The 23956-nt window shown below is 50.2% G+C and overlaps 5 protein-coding genes across 5 annotated transcripts; all 5 read right to left on the reverse strand.

Annotated features, from left to right (window-relative positions):
* Window positions 1-659: 659 nt before the first annotated feature.
* Window positions 660-1069, reverse strand: LOC138646009 (histone H2B 1.1). Its single transcript, XM_069735485.1, has one exon. It carries the CDS (start codon window positions 1038-1040, stop codon window positions 660-662), a length of 381 nt encoding a protein of 126 aa, XP_069591586.1. The 5' UTR covers window positions 1041-1069.
* An 8017-nt stretch (window positions 1070-9086) lies between these two features.
* On the reverse strand, window positions 9087-9525 carry LOC138646011 (histone H3). Its single transcript, XM_069735486.1, has one exon. The coding sequence runs from the start codon at window positions 9495-9497 to the stop codon at window positions 9087-9089; it is 411 nt and encodes a 136-aa protein (XP_069591587.1). The 5' UTR covers window positions 9498-9525.
* A 1339-nt stretch (window positions 9526-10864) lies between these two features.
* On the reverse strand, window positions 10865-11517 carry LOC138646012 (histone H1C-like). The gene has a single exon (XM_069735487.1). It carries the CDS (start codon window positions 11515-11517, stop codon window positions 10879-10881), a length of 639 nt encoding a protein of 212 aa, XP_069591588.1. The 3' UTR covers window positions 10865-10878.
* A 7068-nt stretch (window positions 11518-18585) lies between these two features.
* On the reverse strand, window positions 18586-18978 carry LOC138646161 (histone H2A type 1). Its single transcript, XM_069735625.1, has one exon. The coding sequence runs from the start codon at window positions 18976-18978 to the stop codon at window positions 18586-18588; it is 393 nt and encodes a 130-aa protein (XP_069591726.1).
* Window positions 18979-20833: 1855 nt separating this feature from the next.
* LOC138646013 (histone H2B 1.1) lies at window positions 20834-21243 on the reverse strand. The gene has a single exon (XM_069735488.1). The coding sequence runs from the start codon at window positions 21212-21214 to the stop codon at window positions 20834-20836; it is 381 nt and encodes a 126-aa protein (XP_069591589.1). The 5' UTR covers window positions 21215-21243.
* Window positions 21244-23956: the final 2713 nt, after the last annotated feature.

A 23956-nucleotide genomic window follows, 5' to 3' on the forward strand; every position in this document is an offset into this window, starting at 1 on the left:
TCTATATCTATGAGTGGAAACAGGAGCGAATACTGCACCGCTAACCTGGAAATCTGCAGACTCCTGTGTGGGATGTAAGAGAGCAATGATCGCTCAACACAAGCAGATTTCCCGATATCGGTCCTGGGAGCACGTGTCATATGAAGACAAAGGACGGAAAAAAGCGGGAACTTTAAACTTTTTACCATTGGAAACATTAGCTCCTCCCTCTGCTGATTGGCTGAACACAGGACGGTTAGGGGGGTTTGAATTTCCCGCCGCTTCTAAATGTAATGACGTCATTTACACTGTAAAAAGAATTCAATTAGGCTCTAGATCAACTCCACCGACCACCACAAATGGCTCCTGTTAACGGAGAAAGGAGAGTAATGAACGAGACCCCAGAATGCCGAGATCTGTGCAGCAAGGGGTTAAATAAGTCCCTGAATACACATCAACTCACTGAGCAATGCCCAGATTATTCCTGAGGTTTTCTCACTATCTCCCTCGTCATCAGACGCAGAGCCCCGGGCGGTGCGAGCAGACACCTCGGGGAGACGGGAGAGGACACCGGAGCAGTGTGGGTGGCTCTTATAGTGAGGGTGTAGGTGGCTCTTATAGGGAGGGTGTGGGTGGCTCTTAGAAGAGCCTTTGGGGTGAGGAGCGGAGCACGGAGCCGATCACTTGGCGCTGGTGTACTTGGTGACGGCCTTGGTGCCCTCGGACACGGCGTGCTTGGCCAGCTCTCCGGGCAGCAGCAGGCGCACGGCGGTCTGGATCTCCCGGGAGGTGATGGTGGAGCGCTTGTTGTAGTGAGCCAGGCGGGAGGCTTCCCCTGCGATGCGCTCGAAGATGTCGTTGACGAAGGAGTTCATGATGCCCATGGCCTTGGAGGAGATGCCGGTGTCGGGGTGGACCTGCTTCAGCACCTTGTACACGTAGATGGCGTAGCTCTCCTTCCTGCTCTTCCTCCGCTTCTTGCCGTCCTTCTTCTGAGTCTTGGTCACGGCTTTCTTGGAGCCCTTCTTGGGCGCAGGCGCAGACTTGGCAGGTTCAGGCATGATAACACCGGTCTCAGCACAAGTGAGCAGAATAATGATCCTGCTCCTCCAAGAGCGGAGGAATTTATAGCCCGGCCATGCAGATGAGCGCTGCTGTCAGACCGCCGTGCTATTGGGTGATGAAGTCATGTGACCAACGGGAACGTCAGACGCTCCGCCCACTGCAGCTGATTGGTGGTTCTCCAACTGATATTTCGCTTTTCAGCACCCTCCATATAGCGCTGTAAAACACGTATAATGCTGAATACATCTAAATAGTGCTGTGAAGCGCCATATACCGCAGTGCACCCTCATATAGTGCTCTATGTGTTAATGTAGCTCTGTTTACCCTTCATGTGCTGCAGTATACTCCAATATAGTGCTGCTATTCATCTGTATAGTGCAGAGTGCCCCCATATACTGCAACTTACTGACAAATGACTGTGCCACTTCCAGAGCTCGGCCGTCATGGCCCTGCAGGAGGCCAGCGAGGCTTATCTGCTGGGGAGTCTGGGGATGTACTAGATTTTCTCGGCACCACCATCCGCATGTGGGGTGCTGCTGTAATCCCGTTCATTATCCTCATTTTTCCTCTGCACATTCCCACATCCAGCCAAGTGATCGCGGGGTCCAGTATACTCATCAGCATTGCCAATACTTCGATATGTAGCAAAGAAGGAGTGGTGTAAAAATTTGGGGGGCATTTTGAGGGCAACCCAAACGTTGTGCCCCACCAAAAAATGTCCCGGTTGACCCAAAACATTCTGAAAAAAATTACCACACACTCTTATAGTGTTCCTCTACACACCCTGAGAATTTGTGGTCGACAGACCCAAACCGGGCTTAGCAGTGACCTTGCGCACCACAGACTTCAATGGGCAGGGTCACTTTGGGGAGTCTCTGCTCAGCCCAGTTTGTGGCTATCATCAACCCCAAATGTTCAGGGTGTGTAGCTCTAGTGGACCAGTGCTGTAAAAATTTAGGGGGCATTTTGAGATGACCCAAAACATATGCCCCTCCCCACCCCCAAACTTCTGAACAAATTACCCGACACTCTTGAATTGTTCCTCTACACACCCTGAACATTTGGGGTCGATGGGCACAAACTAGGCTGAGCAGTGACCCTGCGCGCGATAGGCTTCCATGGGCAGGGCAGCTTTGGGGGGTAACTGCTCAGCACAGATTGGGGCTATCGACTTCAAATTTTCATAGTGTGTAGAGGAATAATTCATGAGTGTGGGCTATTTTTTTTCTGAATACCTTGCTCTATATACTGTACACACTGCTCTAGATATTGTACACTGCTCTATATACTGTACACACTGCTCTATATATTGTATACTGCTCTATATACTGTACACTGATTTACATACTGTACCCTCTCCTGTATATACTGTACACACTGCTACTGTACACTCTGGTCTATATACTGTGTACTCTGCTGTATATACTGTACACACTGCTCTATATACTGTACGCTCTGGTCTATAATACTGTACACTGCTGTATATACTGTTCACACTGCTCTATATACTGTACACTGCTCTAAATACTGTACACACTGCTCTATATACTGTATATACTGTATATATACTGTATATATTGCTGTATATATACTGTATATATACTGTATATATTGCTGTATATACTGTACAATCTGTTGCACAGTCTGTATACACTGCTGTATATACTGCATACTCTGCTCTATATACTGTACACACGGCACTATGCTATACACTGCTCTATATACTGTACACTCTGGTCTATAAACTGGACACTGCTGTATATACTGTACTCTGCTTTATATACTGTACACACTGTTGTATATACTGTAGACTCTCCTCTATTATCTGTGACACTTATTACACTGCTGATCTGGGCTGTGCAGATGTGATGTTGTGCACTATATATACTATATACAGCTGTGTTCTCTGTGTAGACGCTGGATTTTGTGTCTCCGCTTTTCTCCCAATATTCCCCTTTTGCACAACAGTGGGGGTCACATACATGCATGAATATTTCCGTTTTCTCCCGAGATGTTCATGTGTTTGGTTGGGGAGTCGCGCTGTGCAGCTGTCGCCTCATCATCAGAGCTCTTCCCTCCATTACAGGCCGCAGCGGTCACAGCTTCACACTGGGTAAGACACGATATCAGGCAGGTGATTGCAATCAGCCCCCGATATGGATCATCTACTGATGTGGAACACGTGTCCCCCCAATACTCTGCACATACGGGGTAGAGTGATATCACAGGTCAGGGAGGTGGCAGTCAGCGGAGGCCGTCGCCTGTGTTACCCTTCTGGGTTCTCAGCAGCTCCAGCTGGTCCCCACATCGTACAATCAGCTTCCTGTGCGATAGACACTGGAGTAAAGATCCCTGTGATGGTGACAAGAGCCGGGAATAGGAGGAACGAGCTCCCGCAGCAGATTTATCTACCCGGACACACAGTGATGTGCAGATCGGGAGGACGGCGGCGATAATCTCCGCAATTTCTAGGCGTTTCCACTAGTGACGGCTACAAACGGTCGGTGGAGATGATGGAGAAGGAGAAGCGACGGAGGAATCGCGCTCTGCTGTCCGGTGTTAGCCGGTAAAGGGTTTTTATCCCGGGCAGGGAAGCACAAGGGGAGAGCGGAGCTTCACTACCTGCCAGCCCTTATGCCGAAGTGATCAGATTCTATTCTGTGTAATCCGCTCATGTAACCAATATTGGCGGAGGCTGCGGGGAGTTATAGATTTCATGTCTTATAAAAGCAGCTCAGCGGGTTATCGATTGTGCAGAGGTGTCAGTATGTGCATGTATATATGTGTATGTACATACCCCATACACCCTTGTATCATTTACCAAATAGTACCGTAACAATGAACAGCATCAGCGGTTCCAGCTCCATAATGCAAACAGGGGGCAGCACAATAAGATGGGGGCAAACACCAGTATATGTCAGGACTCGGGAGACTTAATGTTAGTCAGATAGGAGCTCTGCACTTCCGCAGCCATTTAATCTCATTCAATGAGCCACCACCTCCTCCCCGCAGAGCTGTATGATCAGTGCCACCACCTTCTCCCAACAGAGCTGTATGATCAGTGCCACCACCTCCTCCTCGCAGAGCTGTATGATCAGTGCCACCACCTCCTCCCCGCAGAGCTGTATGATCAGAGCAACCACCTTCTCCCCACAGAGCTGTATGATCAGTGCCATCACCCACTCCCCGCAGAGCTGTATGATCAGTGCCACCACCTCCTCGCAGAGCTGTATGATCAGTGCCACCACCTCCTCCCCACGGAACTGTATGATCAGTGCCACCGCCTCCTCCCCGCAGAGCTGTATGATCAGTGCCACCACCTCCTCCTCGCAGAGCTGTATGATCAGTGCCACCACCTCCTCCCCGCAGAGCTGTATGATCAGAGCAACCACCTTCTCCCCACAGAGCTGTATGATCAGTGCCATCACCCACTCCCCGCAGAGCTGTATGATCAGTGCCACCACCTCCTCGCAGAGCTGTATGATCAGTGCCACCACCTCCTCCCCACGGAACTGTATGATCAGTGCCACCGCCTCCTCCCCGCAGAGCTGTATGATCAGTGCCACCACCTCCTCCTCCCTGCAGAGCTGTATGATCAGTGCCACCACCTCCTCCTCCCTGCAGAGCTGTATGATCAGTGCCACCACCTCCTCCTCCCCGCAGAGCTGTATGATCAGTGCCACTACCTCCTCCCCGCAGAGCTGTATGATCAGAGCAACCACTTCCTCCCCAGCAGAGCTATATGATCAGTGCCACCACCTTCTCCCCACAGAGCTGTATGATCAGTGCCACCACCTTCTCCCCTTCATTGTCTGTTCTAGTTATATGGAGATAATGGTCCTTGTATGCAATGTCCAGTAATGATTCCCGAGAGCAGCAGACGCTCCCTGAGGACCCATCTATGCCCAGCAGAGGACACTCATAGCCAGAGACCGGTACCGGGAGTTCCCTCTCCTCACGCTGCAGAACAGCAGAGCGGGCTGGGGACTAGTGACCGGTGTCACCCGCACTCAGAGCAGCCTGCAGCTGAAGGAGGAATCCCCCCTAACAAGGAATGTGCCAGTGACACCCTGACAGCGGAGAAAGGACAGGCAGAACACGCAGCAGCCGGGACTCTCCTCGCTGCGAGCTCCGGTACACAGAGGGGGGCAGGAAGTTCCGGGCTCAGGAGACGGGGACATCACCTGCCATGGGGTGTAAGGGGATGATCTGTAGCGCTGCATCTAATTATTGGGGGAAGCTCATTATCACTTACCAGACGCATTCAGGTGACATTAATGAGCCGCAGGCAGCGAGGCCGCCGAGTACTGTCCTCAATGGGGAGCAGCATTATAACAATGAGAATAACTTGCCCCCACTGTGATTTTCTTGTTATACGAATTGACGGTTTACTTTATTTTAATAACACTTGTATTGCAAATGACAGAGATCATAAAACTTAGATATAACCTGTTTCTTCATATGAAGATTTACATTCACAGAACATTTATTATCTTCCCGTAGAAGATAATGACAACAGCTTAGATGGATAAAACCATAAGCAATGGAGAAAGAACACAGAGAAAGAATTCCAAAACCTGTCATTCCTCAGTTGCTGGAGCTGTAGAATGATGGGCTGCACAGATTTTAGAGGATCATCTCTTCATTGTAATAGCTGAATCATTGGAATAGTGATATCCAGCAGGAGACATATGTCAGGACTAATAGTAACAATGCAACAATGAGGCAGACTGAGGTGTGCACTGACTTGCAGAGAAGCAGCAGTAGTCTGAAGAAGCTGACAATTAAGAACAGCTGTGTACAACCATCTCCTATCTGTAAGCCGCTAGGAAATTAATTGTTAAACACTTATCTGCTTTTGGAGGCAAAAAAAGACGCTAAATGCTCCTGAGTAACCTCATATCTTGTATTTTACTAACATGTTTTTCTTTTCCCTTATTTAGGCTATTCAATTTTAGTTACCATATTACATTTCTCCTGTAACTCTGACCTGCTTGGACTGTTGTCTTTTCCTACACTTTTATCATATTTGATCCTTTTTCTTACCCTATTAAAATTTATATTTACCGTCCCTCTTTTATTTATGTCTGATATAAAACTGTTTGTGTGTATTGATTATACTTTAAAAAACAAAAAAAACTACAAATCGCTCTGAGTTCAGTGGCTTTTTATTCCAGCTCTTGCTCCATGGATCGTCCGATACTTTGTGGTCTCGTATTAATTGAAGTTTATGATTCTCACTTTGTTTCTCCAAAGAAAACATTTATTTATTAAATGACTCCACGGTGATTTGGAAGGTGATTACAGGAGATTGCTGTTGGTGGACTTTATATCACATCACAAGAAGCTGCGGAAACTACAACAAGCGGGAAATTCAAAATTCCTACCCGCCCTGTGTGCAGCCAATCTGCAGAGGAAGGGGAGGGGCTAACGTTAACCGTTTAGGAACGTGGAGTTCCCGCTGAGTGGCTGATGAATTTTCCGTTTTTTGTCTTTCTGTAGTTTCAGGACGATCAGATGTCCGAAAAGTGTTTGTGTGGAGCGATCAATGGTCACTTGTGTCCCATACAGGAGTTTATATATTTCCAGGATCAAGGGAGAAGTATCCGCTTTCTATAATAGAAGGTGCAGAACTTTGCGACTATAGTGACTCCATCAGACCAGCAATATTCAGTGCAGGGAATATACAGAAACGAGGTCATGCAGATTAGAAACAATCTTAAAATTGGGGTGGGGAGTCTAAAATGCTGATTAATGTTATCTAGGGAAACCTACTATAGAACTGTAAACTCCTGCAGTGAGAAGAATAACAGGAAATATCGCAGAGTAGATGGGCGCCCTGTATGGTCACATATGAGCATTCTTGCCGCATCCAGTCCCATCACACATCAATATCTTTGCGGATTATTCTAGTATTGGTCCTGATCAGGGCGCACAGGGAAGGGGGGATGAGATTATTACATTTCCGCATATATGTATTTACTCCCCCACACACTGCAGACTGAGCCGCGAGTGACCCAGAGACCAGATGTTACCGAGCACAAGTGATCCCTCCGGGCATAATTATATGTGAGGAATGAGCTCGTCTTGAGGGAGGATTTGGTGGCTCTGAAAAGAGCCTTTGTGTTGTGGTCGGTGCCGGGGCAGATCTAAGCTCTCTCCCCACGGATCCGGCGGGCTTGGGAAAACCAGGTTTGTCTTTCTAGGTCAAAATATTGGAAAAGACTCTGGTCCCAGATCACACACTGCGGGCACATCCCAGAATCTGGATAATGCGGCTTCATTCCTTCGACCGGGAACCCACAGCATTAGTGGCTCAGTAAAGGTTCTAAACGATATATTAACTTTAAAACCACCAGGAACAAGAGCGCAGGAATAGGAAGGTGCAGCCTCTCACTGAGATGTGGGTGGCTCTGAAAAGAGCCTTTGGGTTGTGAGGACAGAAGAGAACACAATTAACCTCCGAAGCCGTAGAGAGTGCGGCCCTGGCGCTTGAGCGCGTACACCACGTCCATGGCGGTGACGGTCTTCCTCTTGGCGTGCTCGGTGTAGGTGACGGCGTCACGGATCACGTTCTCCAGGAAGACTTTCAGGACACCGCGAGTCTCCTCATAGATGAGGCCAGAGATGCGCTTGACGCCTCCTCTGCGAGCTAGACGGCGGATGGCAGGCTTGGTGATGCCCTGGATGTTATCACGGAGCACCTTCCTGTGCCGCTTGGCGCCGCCCTTCCCGAGACCTTTTCCTCCTTTGCCGCGACCAGACATCTTCCACGTAGTCAGCCAAACACGATGACTGATCAGCGCAGAGTCCTTCCTTTATATAGAGAGTGAGCGGACCGGAGCGAGAACTGTACAGATGACGCGTTTCCGGGGCGAGATTTCTGGTACTGAATTTGCAGTTAGCCCCTCCCTTTAGTCTCTGATTGGTTGAGCACAGAACAGTTGCTAATTTTGAATTTCCCGCTTATTGTGCTCTTATTTCCCCGCTTCTCTATTCTTCTCATCTCGGCGCCGCTGCTAGATCTGTTGGTTATTTCGATTTTTTTTCATTGTTATTTATGTTGCTAGTTTCCAGCTTCTGCCAAATGTTAGCTAGTAGAATAAAAAATATATTCTAGGGACAATAATCTACAGAAAACTCGTGATCCCCGGCAGTCACTCATCATTACACGTGGTGCCGGACTGGCGGCCATTACCGGTCCCTCAGAGCAGGGAGCTGCATGTAACCAGTCACCCTGCGGCTCCAGCCCTGGAGAAGATGGGAAAAGTCAAATATACGAGAATTGCTTAACGACCCACCCACCACAAATGCGACCATCGCAGCACACGGGGGAGGGATCTGCTCAGACCAGTGTCAGGCAGAATAGATCACATAAAGGCGTCATCACCGATCTGAGGGACAAATGAGGTAATTAACAGAAACTAAGCGCAGAGATCTCCGATCCGAACAAAAGAGAACAACCTAAAGCCGCAAGACTGAGGAGGCGGCACTAGGACCCAGCGCGTGCGACAGCAGATTGTGATCGGTTATGATCCTCAGGAGCGCGAGCAGCAAATGAGCGGGAATTTCAAATCCACCAGCGGATCGGTAAATGACCACAAAACATCAGCATAAAGAACCGTTCTCAGGAACCGACCAATCACCGATTACTTTTACTCCATTAACTCAATAGTGACCGCGTTCCTGCAGATCCACCCCATTTACGTCTGCACTGTATAGGAACCGCACATCCACCACCGCAAACCCGGTTGTGCACTGTACACACTTTACGCGGTCCTTATAACACGTCGGTTTTGTTATAGATGTCGGACACTTTTGGACTGGGCGAGAATAGAGAATGTGCAGAGCGATAACCAATATCGCTGATCACCTGCAATATCGGAAGCAGCAGCCTCCGTCCATTAACTGATCGACCGTGCCTGCGCTTCGTACACGGAGAATACGCGCAGAAAAGGGACTGCTCAGGAATCGGCTCATTTGGGAGAGACTTTGGTGGCTCTGAAAAGAGCCTTTGTGTTGTGGTCGCAGCCGGGGCAGATCTAAGCTCTCTCCCCACGGATCCGGCGGGCCAGCTGGATGTCTTTGGGCATGATGGTGACCCTCTTGGCGTGGATGGCGCACAGGTTGGTGTCCTCGAACAACCCCACCAGATAAGCCTCGCTGGCCTCCTGCAGGGCCATGACGGCCGAACTCTGGAAACGCAGATCGGTCTTGAAGTCCTGGGCGATCTCCCTCACCAGGCGCTGGAAGGGAAGCTTACGGATCAGCAGCTCGGTGGATTTCTGATAGCGGCGGATCTCACGGAGAGCGACTGTTCCCGGCCGGTAACGATGCGGCTTCTTCACTCCACCAGTGGCGGGAGCGCTCTTCCTGGCGGCCTTTGTGGCCAGCTGCTTGCGGGGAGCTTTCCCTCCGGTGGATTTACGAGCGGTCTGCTTTGTTCTTGCCATGGCTCCGTATAGACGTGTCGGGCACAGATGTGATAAGAGGAGCGGCGGGAGCAGGGTATTTATGCTCCGGGGCGCGTCCTCATTGGTCTCTGGGAAACACGCCCCCTGCGCTCCACTGGCTCTTTCATGAAATAAAGTGGCCAATAAGGGTTGATTTGTTTGACCAGTCATTGTTATTATTCCCGCCCACTAATCCCGCCCCTGAAGTCCCCGCCTCTTCCGTGATGCGTCTGTCCTCAGATCACTCATTTGCCGCTTGCTGGAGCAGCTGATGTATTTGCGTTCAAATGTCCCCGTGTATAGCGCTGTACAGTGCAGCTCCCGCAATATCGACAGATCACACAAACCCCCCATCCTGAGACTGCGCCCAGCATCAGTTATATTACAAACATTAGAAGTCCGAGAACTAATCATACAGCTCTGCGGGGAGGAGGCGGTGGCACTGATCATACAGCTCTGTGGGGAGGAGGTGGTGGCTCTGATCATACAGCTCTGCGGGGAGGAGGTGGTGGCTCTGATCATACAGCTCTGTGGGGAGAAGGTGGTGGCACTGATCAAACAGCTCTGCTGGGGAGGAGGTGGCTCTGATCATACAGCTCTGTGGGGAGAGGTGGTGGCACTGATCATACAGCTCTGCTGGGGAGGAGGTGGTTGCTCTGATCATACAGCTCTGCGGGGAGGAGGTAGTGGCACTGATCATACAGCTCTGCGGGGAGGAGGTAGTGGCTCTGATCATACAGCTCTGCGGGGAGAATGTGATGGCTCTGATCATACAGCTCTGCTGGGGAGGAGGTGGTGGCTCTGATCATACAGCTCTGTGGGGAGAAGGTGGTTGCTCTGATCATACAGCTCTGCGGGGAGGAGGTAGTGGCACTGATAATACAGCTCTGCGGGGAGGAGGTAGTGGCACTGATCATACAGCTCTGTGGGGAGAAGGTGGTTGCTCTGATCATACAGCTCTGCGAGGAGGAGGTGATGGCACTGATCATACAGCTCTGCGGGGAGGAGGTGGTGGCACTGATCATACAGCTCTGTGGGGAGAAGGTGGTTGCTCTGATCATACAGCTCTGCGGGGAGGAGGTGGTGGCACTGATCATACAGCTCTGCGAGGAGGAGGTGGTGGCACTGATCATACAGCTCTGCGGGGAGTGGGTGATGGCACTGATCATACAGCTCTGCGGGGAGGAGGTGGTGGCACTGATCATACAGCTCTGCGGGGAGGAGGTGGTGGCACTGCTCATACAGCTCTGCGGGGAGTGGGTGATGGCACTGATCATACAGCTCTGCTGGGAGGAGGTGTTGGCACTGATCATACAGCTCTGCGGGGAGGAGGTGGTGGCTCTTATAAGAGCCTTTGTGGTATCAGAACAGGGGCTGCAGCTTATTTCTTAGCCGCGGGCTTCTTGGCTTTCGCAGCCTTCTTAGCCGGACTCTTGGCGGGTTTGGCCGCCTTCTTAGCCGGACTCTTCGTCACCTTCTTGGGCTTGGGAGCGGCTTTCGGCTTTTTGGGGCTCTTGGCCGCTTTCTTGGCAGCTGCGGGCTTCTTGGCCTTTTTCGGGCTCTTCTTGGCCGCGGTCGGAGCCTTCTTGGGCTTCTTCGGAGATTTGGCGGCTTTCTTGGCAGCAGCGGGTTTCTTAGATTTGGCCGCAGCTGCTGGCTTCTTCTTGGCCACTTTGTCCTTCGTCTCCTGCTTCTTGTTCAGCTTGAAGGACCCGGAGGCGCCGCTGCCCTTCACCTGGAGGAGGGCGCCCTTGGTGACCAGAGACTTGACGGCCAGCTTCAGGCGGCTGTTGTTCTTCTCTACATCGTATCCTCCGGCAGACAGAGCCTTCTTCAGGGCGGCCAGAGACACCCCGCTGCGCTCCTTGGAGGCGGACACGGCTTTCACGATCAGCTCGGAGACGCTGGGGCCGGAGGGTTTATTGCTCTTCTTGGCAGCAGATTTCTTCGGCTGCTTCTTGGATTTGGCGGCCGGTTCTGCGGGAGGGGGAGCGGCGGCTGGCGCGGTCTCTGCCATCATGTGCTGCGGAAAAACAAGATGAAAATATTTCCTGATAGGAAGGAAAACACTGAGGCCGGAGCTGGAGGCGCCTGTTATATGTACAGGCTTACTGCGCACTGATTGGCTGCTGAGCTGCACCGTTCTGAGCTTCTATTGGCTGACACTGGACATAAACCCCGCCTCCTCCCAGCTGAGTCCGGGTGAAGCACCGCTCTCTCCTTGTGCTTCCCTGCCCGGGATAAAAGCCCTTTACCGGCTAACACCGGACAGCAGAGCGCGCTTCCTCCATCGCCTCTCCTTCTCCAACATCTCCACCGGCCATTTGTAGCCGTCACTAGCAGAGATGCCGGGAAAGAGCGGAGAACAAATCCCGGGATCATCGCCGCCGTCCTCCCGATCTGCACCTCACTGTGTATCCGGGGAGATAAATCTGCTGCGGGAGCTCGTTCCTCCTATTCCCGGCTCTTGTCACCATCACAGGGATCTTTACTCCAATGTCTATCGTACAGGGAGCTGATTGTACGATGTGGGGACGAGCTGGAGCTGCTGAGAACCCAGAAGGGTAACACAGGCGACGGCCTCCGCTGACTGCCCCCTCCCTGACCTGTGGTGTCACTGTACCCCGTATGTGCAGAGGATTGGGGGGACACGTGTTCCACACCAGTAGATGATCCACATCGGTGGCTGAGTGCAATCACCTGCCTGATATCTTGTCTTAGTGGTGGGAAAGAGCTCTGATGAGGCGACAGCTGCACAGTGCGACTCCCCAACCAAACACATGGACATCTCAGGGGAGAAAACTGAAATATTAACGGATGTATATGACCCCCACTATTATGCAAAAGGGGAATATTGGGAGAAGAGCGGAGACACAAAATCCAGCGTCTACACAGAGAACACAGCTGTATATAGTATATATAGTGCACAGCATCACATCTGCACAGCCCAGATCAGCAGTGTAATAAGTGCCACTGATAATAGAGGAGAGGGTACAGTATATACAGCAGAGTGTACAGTATATAGAGCAGTGTATAGTATATACAGCAGTGTACAGTATATAGAGCAGTGTATAGTATAGTGCGGTGTGTACAGTATATAGAGCGGTGTGTGCAGTATATACAGCAGAGTACACTGTATGTAGACCAGAGTGTACAGTATATACAGCAGAGTACACAGTATATAGACCAGAGTGTACAGTATACAGAGCAGTGTGTGCAGTATATGCAGCAGAGTACACAGTATATAGAGCAGTGTACAGTATATACAGCAGTGTACAGTATTTACAGCAATGTACAGTAAATAGACCAGAGTGTACAGTATATAGAGCAGTGTACAGTAGTGCGGTGTGTGCAGTATATAGAGCAGAGTATACAGTATATACAGCAGAGTACAGTATATAGAGCAGAGTGCACAGTATAAAGAGCTGTGTGTACAGTATATACAGGAGAGGGTACAGTACATAGAGCAGTGTGTACAGTATATAGAGCACTGTACACAGTATATACAGCAGTGTGTACAGTATGTAGAGGAGAGTGTAGAGTATGTACAGCAGTGTGTACAGTATATAGATCATTGTGTGCATTATATAGAGCAAAGCGTTCAGTATATAGAGCAGTGTGCAGTATAGTGCGGTGTATATAGAGCAGTGTATACAGTATACTATTATTATTTTTTTATATAGCACCATTGATTCCATGGTGCTGTACATGAGCGGTGACCTCCCAAAGTGTAGAGGAACAATTCAAGAGTGTGGGGTACTTATTTCAGAATTCGGGGGGGGGGGGGGTTAACGGCCCGGGGGGGGGCATTTTTTTGAGGGGCATTACTTGTGGGCAAGGTCAATTTGGGGGGTCACAGCTCAACCCGGTTTTGGGCTATCAACCCCAAATTTTCAGGGTGTGTAGAGTACCCCTAGCGAACCAATAGTGTAAAAAATTGAGGGTGGCACTTTGAGGGCACCCCAAAACTAATGCCCCCCCACCCCCAAAAAAAAAAAAAAAAAAAATGCCCCCCTCCCATTAACCTAAAAATTCTGAAAAAAAAAATAGCCCAACTAATGAATTGTTCCTCTACACACTATGAAAATTTGACGTCGATAGCCCCAATCTGGGCTGAGCAGTTACCCCCCAAAGCTGCCCTGCCCATTGAAGCCTATCGCGCGCAGGGTCACTGCCCAGCCTGGTTTGTGCCTACCGACCCCACATTTTCAGGGTGTGTAGAGGAACAATTCAAGAGTGTCGGGTAATTTGTTCAGAAGTTTGGGGGTCGGGAAGGGGGGCATATTTTTGGGGTGATCTCAAAATGCCCCCCACATTTTTGCAGCACTGGTCCACTAGAGCTATGGGTACGCTACACACCCTGAAAATGTGTGGTTGATAGCCACAAACAGGGCTGAGCAGAGACTCCCCAAAGTGACCCTGCCCATTGAAGTCTATGGTGCGCAAGGTCACTGCTCAGCCCGATTTGGGTCTGTCGACCACAAATTCTCAGGGTGTGTAGAGGAACACTTTAAGAGTGTGTGGTAATTTTTTTCAGAATGTTTTGGGTCAACCGGGGCATTTTTTGGTGGGGCACAACGTTTGGGTTGCCCTCAAAAGCCCCCCAAAGTTTTACACCACACCTCCTTTGCTACATATCGAAGTATTGGCAATGCTGATGAGTATACTGGACCCCGCGATCACTTGGCTGGATGTGGGAATGTGCAGAGGAAAAATGAGGATAATGAACGGGATTACAGCAGCACCCCACATGCGGATGGTGGTGCCGAGAAAATCTAGTACATCAGCCTCATTCTGGAGAGGTGCTGACATGAAGGATTGATCAGCTCTCCGTGAGAGAGAGCGAGAAAGAAAGAGAGAGAGAAAGCCTGATGTGACGCTACCGGGTCTCGGGTGGGGGAAGTCGCCGGTTCTGTAAAGCGAGTGTGTAGTGGGGGTCAGCACACACACGGCGACTAAGGAGTTAAATGGAGGCGGATATTCCTGTATCTGGGATTGGTCGGCGCCTGCGGATGTCTCTCGCTCATTGGCTGATTACAGATCCGTTGATGGTTTTGAATTTCCCGCTCAATATCTGTTCTTTGTCCGTCGGATTATTACCGGCCCCTCTGCTGGAGCGGCGATCGCCGATAATACCGGGTCCTGTCCTCCCAGCTGTCTGCCCCCAAACACGGGGATCGGTTTGCTTATCGGTTGCCATTAATATTCTGGGGAGGTTATAATAGTCTTCAGAGGCGCCTTCCATCCGAAACATTAGTGTCCAGGACGTGGTCATCACATAGGAGTCTCCGTACCCGGTACACAGGGCGTCCGTCTATCCAGCTGCCTCAGACAGCCACATTCCCTGTGAATATTCGCTGCCCCCTGTTCAGTATAACATCAAGTAGCAGAATCAACACATTCATCTCACGGCAGGACTGTAGTAACCGCATCACTCCGGGGTTTGTACTGTGTGCATAGAGGGGCCTCCGGGAGGCAGTGTGCGGATATATCCCCCATAAATCTGTGAGGTTTGAGATCAATAAGAAGAAACCGCATCACCCGAAGTTTGCGGTGCCGGCTCTAGTATGGAAAGACGGGGAGGAAAATAAGAGGGGAGAGTATAGAAGACACGTCCCAGGCTGTGACCGATACTACAGGCAGCCGCACGGGGGATATTGTGCCCTGCAGAGACGCTGCGCCCGATACTAATCAGCGCCCAATAAAAGCAGGAGCTTAGGACAACATCTTAACAGATTTAGAAAACGCCGGGAGTTGCTCCGTTATTAGAGCTGTAGAGGGATCTGCTTGGGAAAACCAGGTTAGTCTTTCTAGGTCAAAATATTGGAAAAGACCCTAGTCCCAGATCACACACTGCGGGCACATCCCAGAATCTGGATAATGCGGTTTCATTCCTTCGACCGGGAACCCACAGCATTAGTGGCTCAGTAAAGGTTCTAAACGATATATTAACTTTATAACCACCAGGAACCAGAGCGCAGGAATAGGAAGGTGCAGCCTCTCACTGAGATGTGGGTGGCTCTGAAAAGAGCCTTTGGGTTGTGAAGACAGAAGAGAACACAATTAACCTCCGAAGCCGTAGAGAGTGCGGCCCTGGCGCTTGAGCGCGTACACCACGTCCATGGCGGTGACGGTCTTCCTCTTGGCGTGCTCGGTGTAGGTGACGGCGTCACGGATCACGTTCTCCAGGAAGACTTTCAGGACACCGCGAGTCTCCTCATAGATGAGGCCAGAGATGCGCTTGACGCCTCCTCTGCGAGCTAGACGGCGGATGGCAGGCTTGGTGATGCCCTGGATGTTATCACGGAGCACCTTCCTGTGCCGCTTGGCGCCGCCCTTCCCGAGACCTTTTCCTCCTTTGCCGCGACCAGACATCTTCTGCAGTCAGTGAGCAAAAACTGATTCCTGGACAGCACGGACTGCTCCTTTATATGGAGGAAGAATGGACCAGAGAGAGAACTGCAGAGATGACGCACTTCCGGGACGGGTCTTCCAGAATCTACATTTGCCCCTCCCTTCCTCTGCTGATTGGCTGACCACAGAACTGTTGGGACGTTTGAGTTTCCCGCTCATTGGTCATATTCTGCAATTATCTTCCCAGCTTGTATTTTATGCAATTTCTTTCCCTTGTGACTAAAGATATCCCACATATTTTCATCACCGTTCCAGATCATCGTGGTTCATACCATCCACAATGTATGATGCCCCCACTTATCCCGCACACAGTATGCTGCCCCCAAAGTTATCCTCCACATAGTATGATGCCCCCTACACAGCAAGATAACCACACAGTAGGATGCCCCCACAGTTACTGTTTAAGGGTATGATATCCCCAGTTACTCCGAAAACAGTATGATGCCCTAAGTTACCCCCCCCCCCCCAACACACACACAGGAAATATGATGCACCCACAGTTACACCCTATACAATGTGATACCCCAGAGCGACCCATCCTCAGTGTAATGTAATGATTAACAATTGTTCATGTTATGGTGAAAGTCTTCCATTAATGGAGATTTGGAAGGGTGAAAGAAGCAAGAGAAATTAGAAGAGATATTTCATCAGATCAACATCTGGTGATTAAATGTTCATTTTTGCCATTACCTCATGTACAAATCACAAACCAGAGAGACACATTTTTATGCAGTTTTTTATATATCATGTTATGCTTTAGTAATGCAAAATCACATGACTGGGCCTTTAATTGTAAAGTACAAATTATTAGGGTTTTTTTTGCTTCTTTTTCATTGTTTGTCTTAATGTGAAAACTGTACTGGCAGCAAAAGGGTTAAAAAACCAGTGTAACAGAAAAATGATCCCTACTACATTGCCCTCTATAGTGCCAGAGGCATTTACTCTCTTACAACCAGGACTTACTTCTTAGGCGTTAGGGCAGTGAACCCATTAAATGCTGCAGGTCAGTTACTGAGTAGCTGTATGATGGCTCCTGGGTCCCAGTAGGGCACTGTATGAAATACCAGGTCGGATCCACTGCCAATTACAGCACAAAGCCATTTTTGGCAGTGAAATCTGATTAAGAAAAGTCCCTTCAACATCCACACCAGTAGCAATATGCATCGTGCATCCCCCCATAAAGTGGTTTTGACGTCCTGCAGCAGTGACAGGGGAGTCTAGCGAAGATAATCGCTGTTTTTCGGCAAGGAACATTCCATGTTATCCAAATCAATTTTCTTTATGACCCCAGTGGCCCATTCTGGTGGGCGCTCCTGCCGGCCCCAACAACGTCCCCGCCTGCCATTTGCGTTTCTTTTATCGTGTGCTCCAGCCAGTCTCTTCCATGCTGTTCGGAGGGATCAGTGTCCCCATTGCAGTTTGGGCTACACAGCGAGAAGGATTTCACAAGCCTTTAATGCCACTGGCCGGTCACAGTCACACAGACAAGTCAATAAGGCCGGAAAAAGCCCGACTCTTTCACATGTAACCAGAGCGTCGGAGATGGAACCTGAGCTTCTGCTAGATGGCAGCCCTATAGTGTAAGGGCACGTTAGGGACGGCCCCATCTCCAATATTTGTGACATATACACATATAGGAATCCTTAGCCAAACAGTAAACACCTTTACCAAAGTCACGGTTTGTTTAGAAGTCCGACAGCCGAGCAGGTGCGTTTGGAGGTCTGGCAGCAGGGCAGCGCATTTCGAGATCCAACAGCTGTGGAGGTGCGTTTCAAGATCCGACAGCCAACGAAGAGTATTTCGATGTCCGACAGCCGGGTAGATGTGCTTCGAGGTCCAGCAGCCGCGGCGGAGTGATTCGAGGTCCTGTCACGTAGATATATATCCAGTTAGTGCAGTGTACGGGGGAACACAGGTGTTGGTTCTGCCCCGTATATATATATTTACAGTGTATACATTGTTTGCGGTGTATAGGGAACACAGCGCTACCGGGGCCTGGGGTGAAGGTGCCGCATCTTTGGATACTCTGATGAGAGATCAGCTGGAACACGGAAAATAAGAAGTTAAATGGAGGAGACACGTCTGTGTACCTGATGTACGTAGATGTCTCTCCTCCATTTAACGTCCTATTTTCAAGGCTGAGCTTTCCCAAGGCTGCCCGCTCATTGTCTTATCACATGATCCTTTGGGGGATTTGAGTTTCCCGCTCATAATCTCTGGAGGATTATTACCGGTCACTGCCGATAGCGGAGATCACAATCCGGTCACACCCGGAACAGCGCGGAGTCCTGTCCTCCAGAGCCGCCGCACACGGGATCGTCCTCCGAGAGAAGGCGCCGTCACTGATGTGGAGGAGAATCACCCGCCCGGTCCCCTTACTGCGGGACCTGCTAACTACATGTAGACCTCAGCGCGGAGTATCAGACACTGAGGAGGGGACATTTCCTGCGAGCTTGGCAGACGACACTCCCACCTGAGGGGTCTGAGACTTCATGTGGGATTGACCCATTCATCTCCTATTATTCTGTGGATATGTGCACCAACAATGGCGGCAATGGTGTATGTACCATCAGCCTCATGTGAGGACCCCGAGATAGGCGGCGCCGGCTCTTGTGGTGACGGTGTGGGTGGCTCTTAGAAGAGCCTTTGGTTTTGTAGAGATTGGCGGCAGCGCTCACTTGCTCTTGCTCGCCTTGCTGCTCTCGGTCTTCTTGGGCAGCAGCACGGCCTGGATGTTGGGCAGGACGCCCCCCTGGGCAATGGTCACACCACCCAGCAGCCTGTTCAGCTCCTCGTCATTGCGCACCGCCAGCTGCAGGTGACGGGGGATGATGCGGGTCTTCTTGTTGTCCCGGGCAGCATTGCCGGCCAATTCCAGGATCTCAGCGGTCAGATACTCCAGCACAGCGGCCAGATAGACCGGAGCGCCGGCGCCGACTCTCTCAGCGTAGTTGCCCTTGCGGAGAAGCCTGTGCACACGGCCGACTGGGAACTGCAGTCCTGCCCGGGATGAGCGGGTCTTGGCCTTAGCTCGGACCTTTCCTCCTTGTTTGCCGCGTCCAGACATGATAGCGATAACGTCAGATAACAACTAAAGACAGAAAATCGTGTGGAGAAGAGACTGTGCTGTGTGGCCTTATATAGTCTGCTGCTCCGCCCTCCTCTCCTGTCATTGGATGACTCTGAAGCTGGCCAATGGGGAAGAGTCTTGAGGAACCGCCAATGAGCTGCCGAGGGCGGAGCTTATTATTGCTCCTTGCTCAAATTAGTTTCTCACCCAATAGAAAACGTTCGCTTTGGACCGAATAGATAAGGGGTGAAAACAGATATTTGTCTTGGAGCAGAAGGAAGTGCAGAAATATTCTGTTGATTTGTAGTTTGCACTTGTTGAATTTGTGTCTACTATCAGCCATAAATTGCACTGACAGTCTGGTGGGTGAGGGGTTAATCCCTGTCAGTGCTTCTCCTCCGCTCCATCTGCACAGGAGGCGGCTCCTCACTCACCCGCTTATTACCCTGTGCAGATTCCCTGTGGTGTCCGCGCTGATCCTATCACAGCCTGACTGAGACAAGTCTCCTATGTTCTGCCCGGAGCCTGATGTGACGCTGCCGGGTCCCGGGTGGGGGAAGTCGCCGCTTCTGTATTGTATGATACAATATTGTTCTGCTCCAGGAAGACATCCAGGCCTCTCTTGAACCCCTCGACTGAGTTCGCCATCACCACCTCCTCAGGCAAGCAATTCCAGATTCTCACCGCCCTAACAGTAAAGAATCCTCTTCTATGTTGGTGGAAAAACCTTCTCTCCTCCAGACGCAAAGAATGCCCCCTTGTGCCCGTGGCCTTGGTATAAACCTTGGTATAAACAGATCCTCAGCGAGATATTTCTATTGTCCCCTTATATACTTATACATGGTTATTAGATCGCCCCTCAGTCGTCTTTTTCTAGACTAAATAATCCTAATTTCGCTAATCTATCTGGGTATTGTAGTTCTCAATAGAATTGTAGTTCTCAATACCCAGATAGTGGTAATGTTCTGAGCAGGGACACTCCGCAATCTTCTACACATGATCGTACATTTCCCATCACAGAGGGATCTGCTGGGAAGGGCAGAATTGGTCTTCCCTGAAATGTCTCTTGTAGGATACGTCCCTGACCAGTATATCGTCTGCACAGTACTGATTGTGACGGGAAAGGGACGATCTGATCGTCTCCAGGTCAGGCACACGGGCACATCACAGCATGTGGAGAACACGAATCAGTCTCTATATCTATGAGTGGAAACAGGAGCGAATACTGCACCGCTAACCTGGAAATCTGCAGACTCCTGTGTGGGATGTAAGAGAGCAATGATCGCTCAACACAAGCAGATTTCCCGATATCGGTCCTGGGAGCACGTGTCATATGAAGACAAAGGACGGAAAAAAGCGGGAACTTTAAACTTTTTACCATTGGAAACATTAGCTCCTCCCTCTGCTGATTGGCTGAACACAGGACGGTTAGGGGGGTTTGAATTTCCCGCCGCTTCTAAATGTAATGACGTCATTTACACTGTAAAAAGAATTCAATTAGGCTCTAGATCAACTCCACCGACCACCACAAATGGCTCCTGTTAACGGAGAAAGGAGAGTAATGAACGAGACCCCAGAATGCCGAGATCTGTGCAGCAAGGGGTTAAATAAGTCCCTGAATACACATCAACTCACTGAGCAATGCCCAGATTATTCCTGAGGTTTTCTCACCATCTCCCTCGTCATCAGACGCAGAGCCCCGGGCGGTGCGAGCAGACACCTCGGGGAGACGGGAGAGGACACCGGAGCAGTGTGGGTGGCTCTTATAGTGAGGGTGTAGGTGGCTCTTATAGGGAGGGTGTGGGTGGCTCTTAGAAGAGCCTTTGGGGTGAGGAGCGGAGCACGGAGCCGATCACTTGGCGCTGGTGTACTTGGTGACGGCCTTGGTGCCCTCGGACACGGCGTGCTTGGCCAGCTCTCCGGGCAGCAGCAGGCGCACGGCGGTCTGGATCTCCCGGGAGGTGATGGTGGAGCGCTTGTTGTAGTGAGCCAGGCGGGAGGCTTCCCCTGCGATGCGCTCGAAGATGTCGTTGACGAAGGAGTTCATGATGCCCATGGCCTTGGAGGAGATGCCGGTGTCGGGGTGGACCTGCTTCAGCACCTTGTACACGTAGATGGCGTAGCTCTCCTTCCTGCTCTTCCTCCGCTTCTTGCCGTCCTTCTTCTGAGTCTTGGTCACGGCTTTCTTGGAGCCCTTCTTGGGCGCAGGCGCAGACTTGGCAGGTTCAGGCATGATAACACCGGTCTCAGCACAAGTGAGCAGAATAATGATCCTGCTCCTCCAAGAGCGGAGGAATTTATAGCCCGGCCATGCAGATGAGCGCTGCTGTCAGACCGCCGTGCTATTGGGTGATGATTGAAGTCATGTGACCAACGGGAACGTCAGACGCTCCGCCCACTGCAGCTGATTGGTGGTTCTCCAACTGATATTTCGCTTTTCAGCACCCTCCATATAGCGCTGTAAAACACGTATAATGCTGAATACATCTAAATAGTGCTGTGAAGCGCCATATACCGCAGTGCACCCTCATATAGTGCTCTATGTGTTAATGTAGCTCTGTTTACCCTTCATGTGCTGCAGTATACTCCAATATAGTGCTGCTATTCATCTGTATAGTGCAGAGTGCCCCCATATACTGCAACTTACTGACAAATGACTGTGCCACTTCCAGAGCTCGGCCGTCATGGCCCTGCAGGAGGCCAGCGAGGCTTATCTGCTGGGGAGTCTGGGGATGTACTAGATTTTCTCGGCACCACCATCCGCATGTGGGGTGCTGCTGTAATCCCGTTCATTATCCTCATTTTTCCTCTGCACATTCCCACATCCAGCCAAGTGATCGCGGGGTCCAGTATACTCATCAGCATTGCCAATACTTCGATATGTAGCAAAGAAGGAGTGGTGTAAAAATTTGGGGGGCATTTTGAGGGCAACCCAAACGTTGTGCCCCACCAAAAAATGTCCCGGTTGACCCAAAACATTCTGAAAAAAATTACCACACACTCTTATAGTGTTCCTCTACACACCCTGAGAATTTGTGGTCGACAGACCCAAACCGGGCTTAGCAGTGACCTTGCGCACCACAGACTTCAATGGGCAGGGTCACTTTGGGGAGTCTCTGCTCAGCCCAGTTTGTGGCTATCATCAACCCCAAATGTTCAGGGTGTGTAGCTCTAGTGGACCAGTGCTGTAAAAATTTAGGGGGCATTTTGAGATGACCCAAAACATATGCCCCTCCCCACCCCCAAACTTCTGAACAAATTACCCGACACTCTTGAATTGTTCCTCTACACACCCTGAACATTTGGGGTCGATGGGCACAAACTAGGCTGAGCAGTGACCCTGCGCGCGATAGACTTCCATGGGCAGGGCAGCTTTGGGGGGTAACTGCTCAGCACAGATTGGGGCTATCGACTTCAAATTTTCATAGTGTGTAGAGGAATAATTCATGAGTGTGGGCTATTTTTTTTCTGAATACCTTGCTCTATATACTGTACACACTGCTCTAGATATTGTACACTGCTCTATATACTGTACACACTGCTCTATATATTGTATACTGCTCTATATACTGTACACTGATTTACATACTGTACCCTCTCCTGTATATACTGTACACACTGCTACTGTACACTCTGGTCTATATACTGTGTACTCTGCTGTATATACTGTACACACTGCTCTATATACTGTACGCTCTGGTCTATAATACTGTACACTGCTGTATATACTGTTCACACTGCTCTATATACTGTACACTGCTCTAAATACTGTACACACTGCTCTATATACTGTATATACTGTATATATACTGTATATATTGCTGTATATATACTGTATATATACTGTATATATTGCTGTATATACTGTACAATCTGTTGCACAGTCTGTATACACTGCTGTATATACTGCATACTCTGCTCTATATACTGTACACACGGCACTATGCTATACACTGCTCTATATACTGTACACTCTGGTCTATAAACTGGACACTGCTGTATATACTGTACTCTGCTTTATATACTGTACACACTGTTGTATATACTGTAGACTCTCCTCTATTATCTGTGACACTTATTACACTGCTGATCTGGGCTGTGCAGATGTGATGTTGTGCACTATATATACTATATACAGCTGTGTTCTCTGTGTAGACGCTGGATTTTGTGTCTCCGCTTTTCTCCCAATATTCCCCTTTTGCACAACAGTGGGGGTCACATACATGCATGAATATTTCCGTTTTCTCCCGAGATGTTCATGTGTTTGGTTGGGGAGTCGCGCTGTGCAGCTGTCGCCTCATCAGAGCTCTTCCCTCCATTACAGGCCGCAGCGGTCACAGCTTCACACTGGGTAAGACACGATATCAGGCAGGTGATTGCAATCAGCCCCCGATATGGATCATCTACTGATGTGGAACACGTGTCCCCCCAATACTCTGCACATACGGGGTAGAGTGATATCACAGGTCAGGGAGGTGGCAGTCAGCGGAGGCCGTCGCCTGTGTTACCCTTCTGGGTTCTCAGCAGCTCCAGCTGGTCCCCACATCGTACAATCAGCTTCCTGTGCGATAGACACTGGAGTAAAGATCCCTGTGATGGTGACAAGAGCCGGGAATAGGAGGAACGAGCTCCCGCAGCAGATTTATCTACCCGGACACACAGTGATGTGCAGATCGGGAGGACGGCGGCGATAATCTCCGCAATTTCTAGGCGTTTCCACTAGTGACGGCTACAAACGGTCGGTGGAGATGATGGAGAAGGAGAAGCGACGGAGGAATCGCGCTCTGCTGTCCGGTGTTAGCCGGTAAAGGGTTTTTATCCCGGGCAGGGAAGCACAAGGGGAGAGCGGAGCTTCACTACCTGCCAGCCCTTATGCCGAAGTGATCAGATTCTATTCTGTGTAATCCGCTCATGTAACCAATATTGGCGGAGGCTGCGGGGAGTTATAGATTTCATGTCTTATAAAAGCAGCTCA

The sequence above is a fragment of the Ranitomeya imitator genome, chromosome 7, assembly GCF_032444005.1.
Source record: "Ranitomeya imitator isolate aRanImi1 chromosome 7, aRanImi1.pri, whole genome shotgun sequence".
NCBI lineage: Eukaryota > Metazoa > Chordata > Amphibia > Anura > Dendrobatidae > Ranitomeya > Ranitomeya imitator.

Excerpts from the sequence above, each read along its gene's own strand:
- LOC138646009 (XM_069735485.1), bottom strand. The coding sequence starts at position 1,040 with ATGCCTGAACCTGCCAAGTCTGCGCCTGCGCCCAAGAAGGGCTCCAAG.
- LOC138646161 (XM_069735625.1), bottom strand. The coding sequence starts at position 18,978 with ATGTCTGGACGCGGCAAACAAGGAGGAAAGGTCCGAGCTAAGGCCAAG.
- LOC138646012 (XM_069735487.1), bottom strand. The coding sequence starts at position 11,517 with ATGATGGCAGAGACCGCGCCAGCCGCCGCTCCCCCTCCCGCAGAACCG.
- LOC138646013 (XM_069735488.1), bottom strand. The coding sequence starts at position 21,214 with ATGCCTGAACCTGCCAAGTCTGCGCCTGCGCCCAAGAAGGGCTCCAAG.
- LOC138646011 (XM_069735486.1), bottom strand. The coding sequence starts at position 9,497 with ATGGCAAGAACAAAGCAGACCGCTCGTAAATCCACCGGAGGGAAAGCT.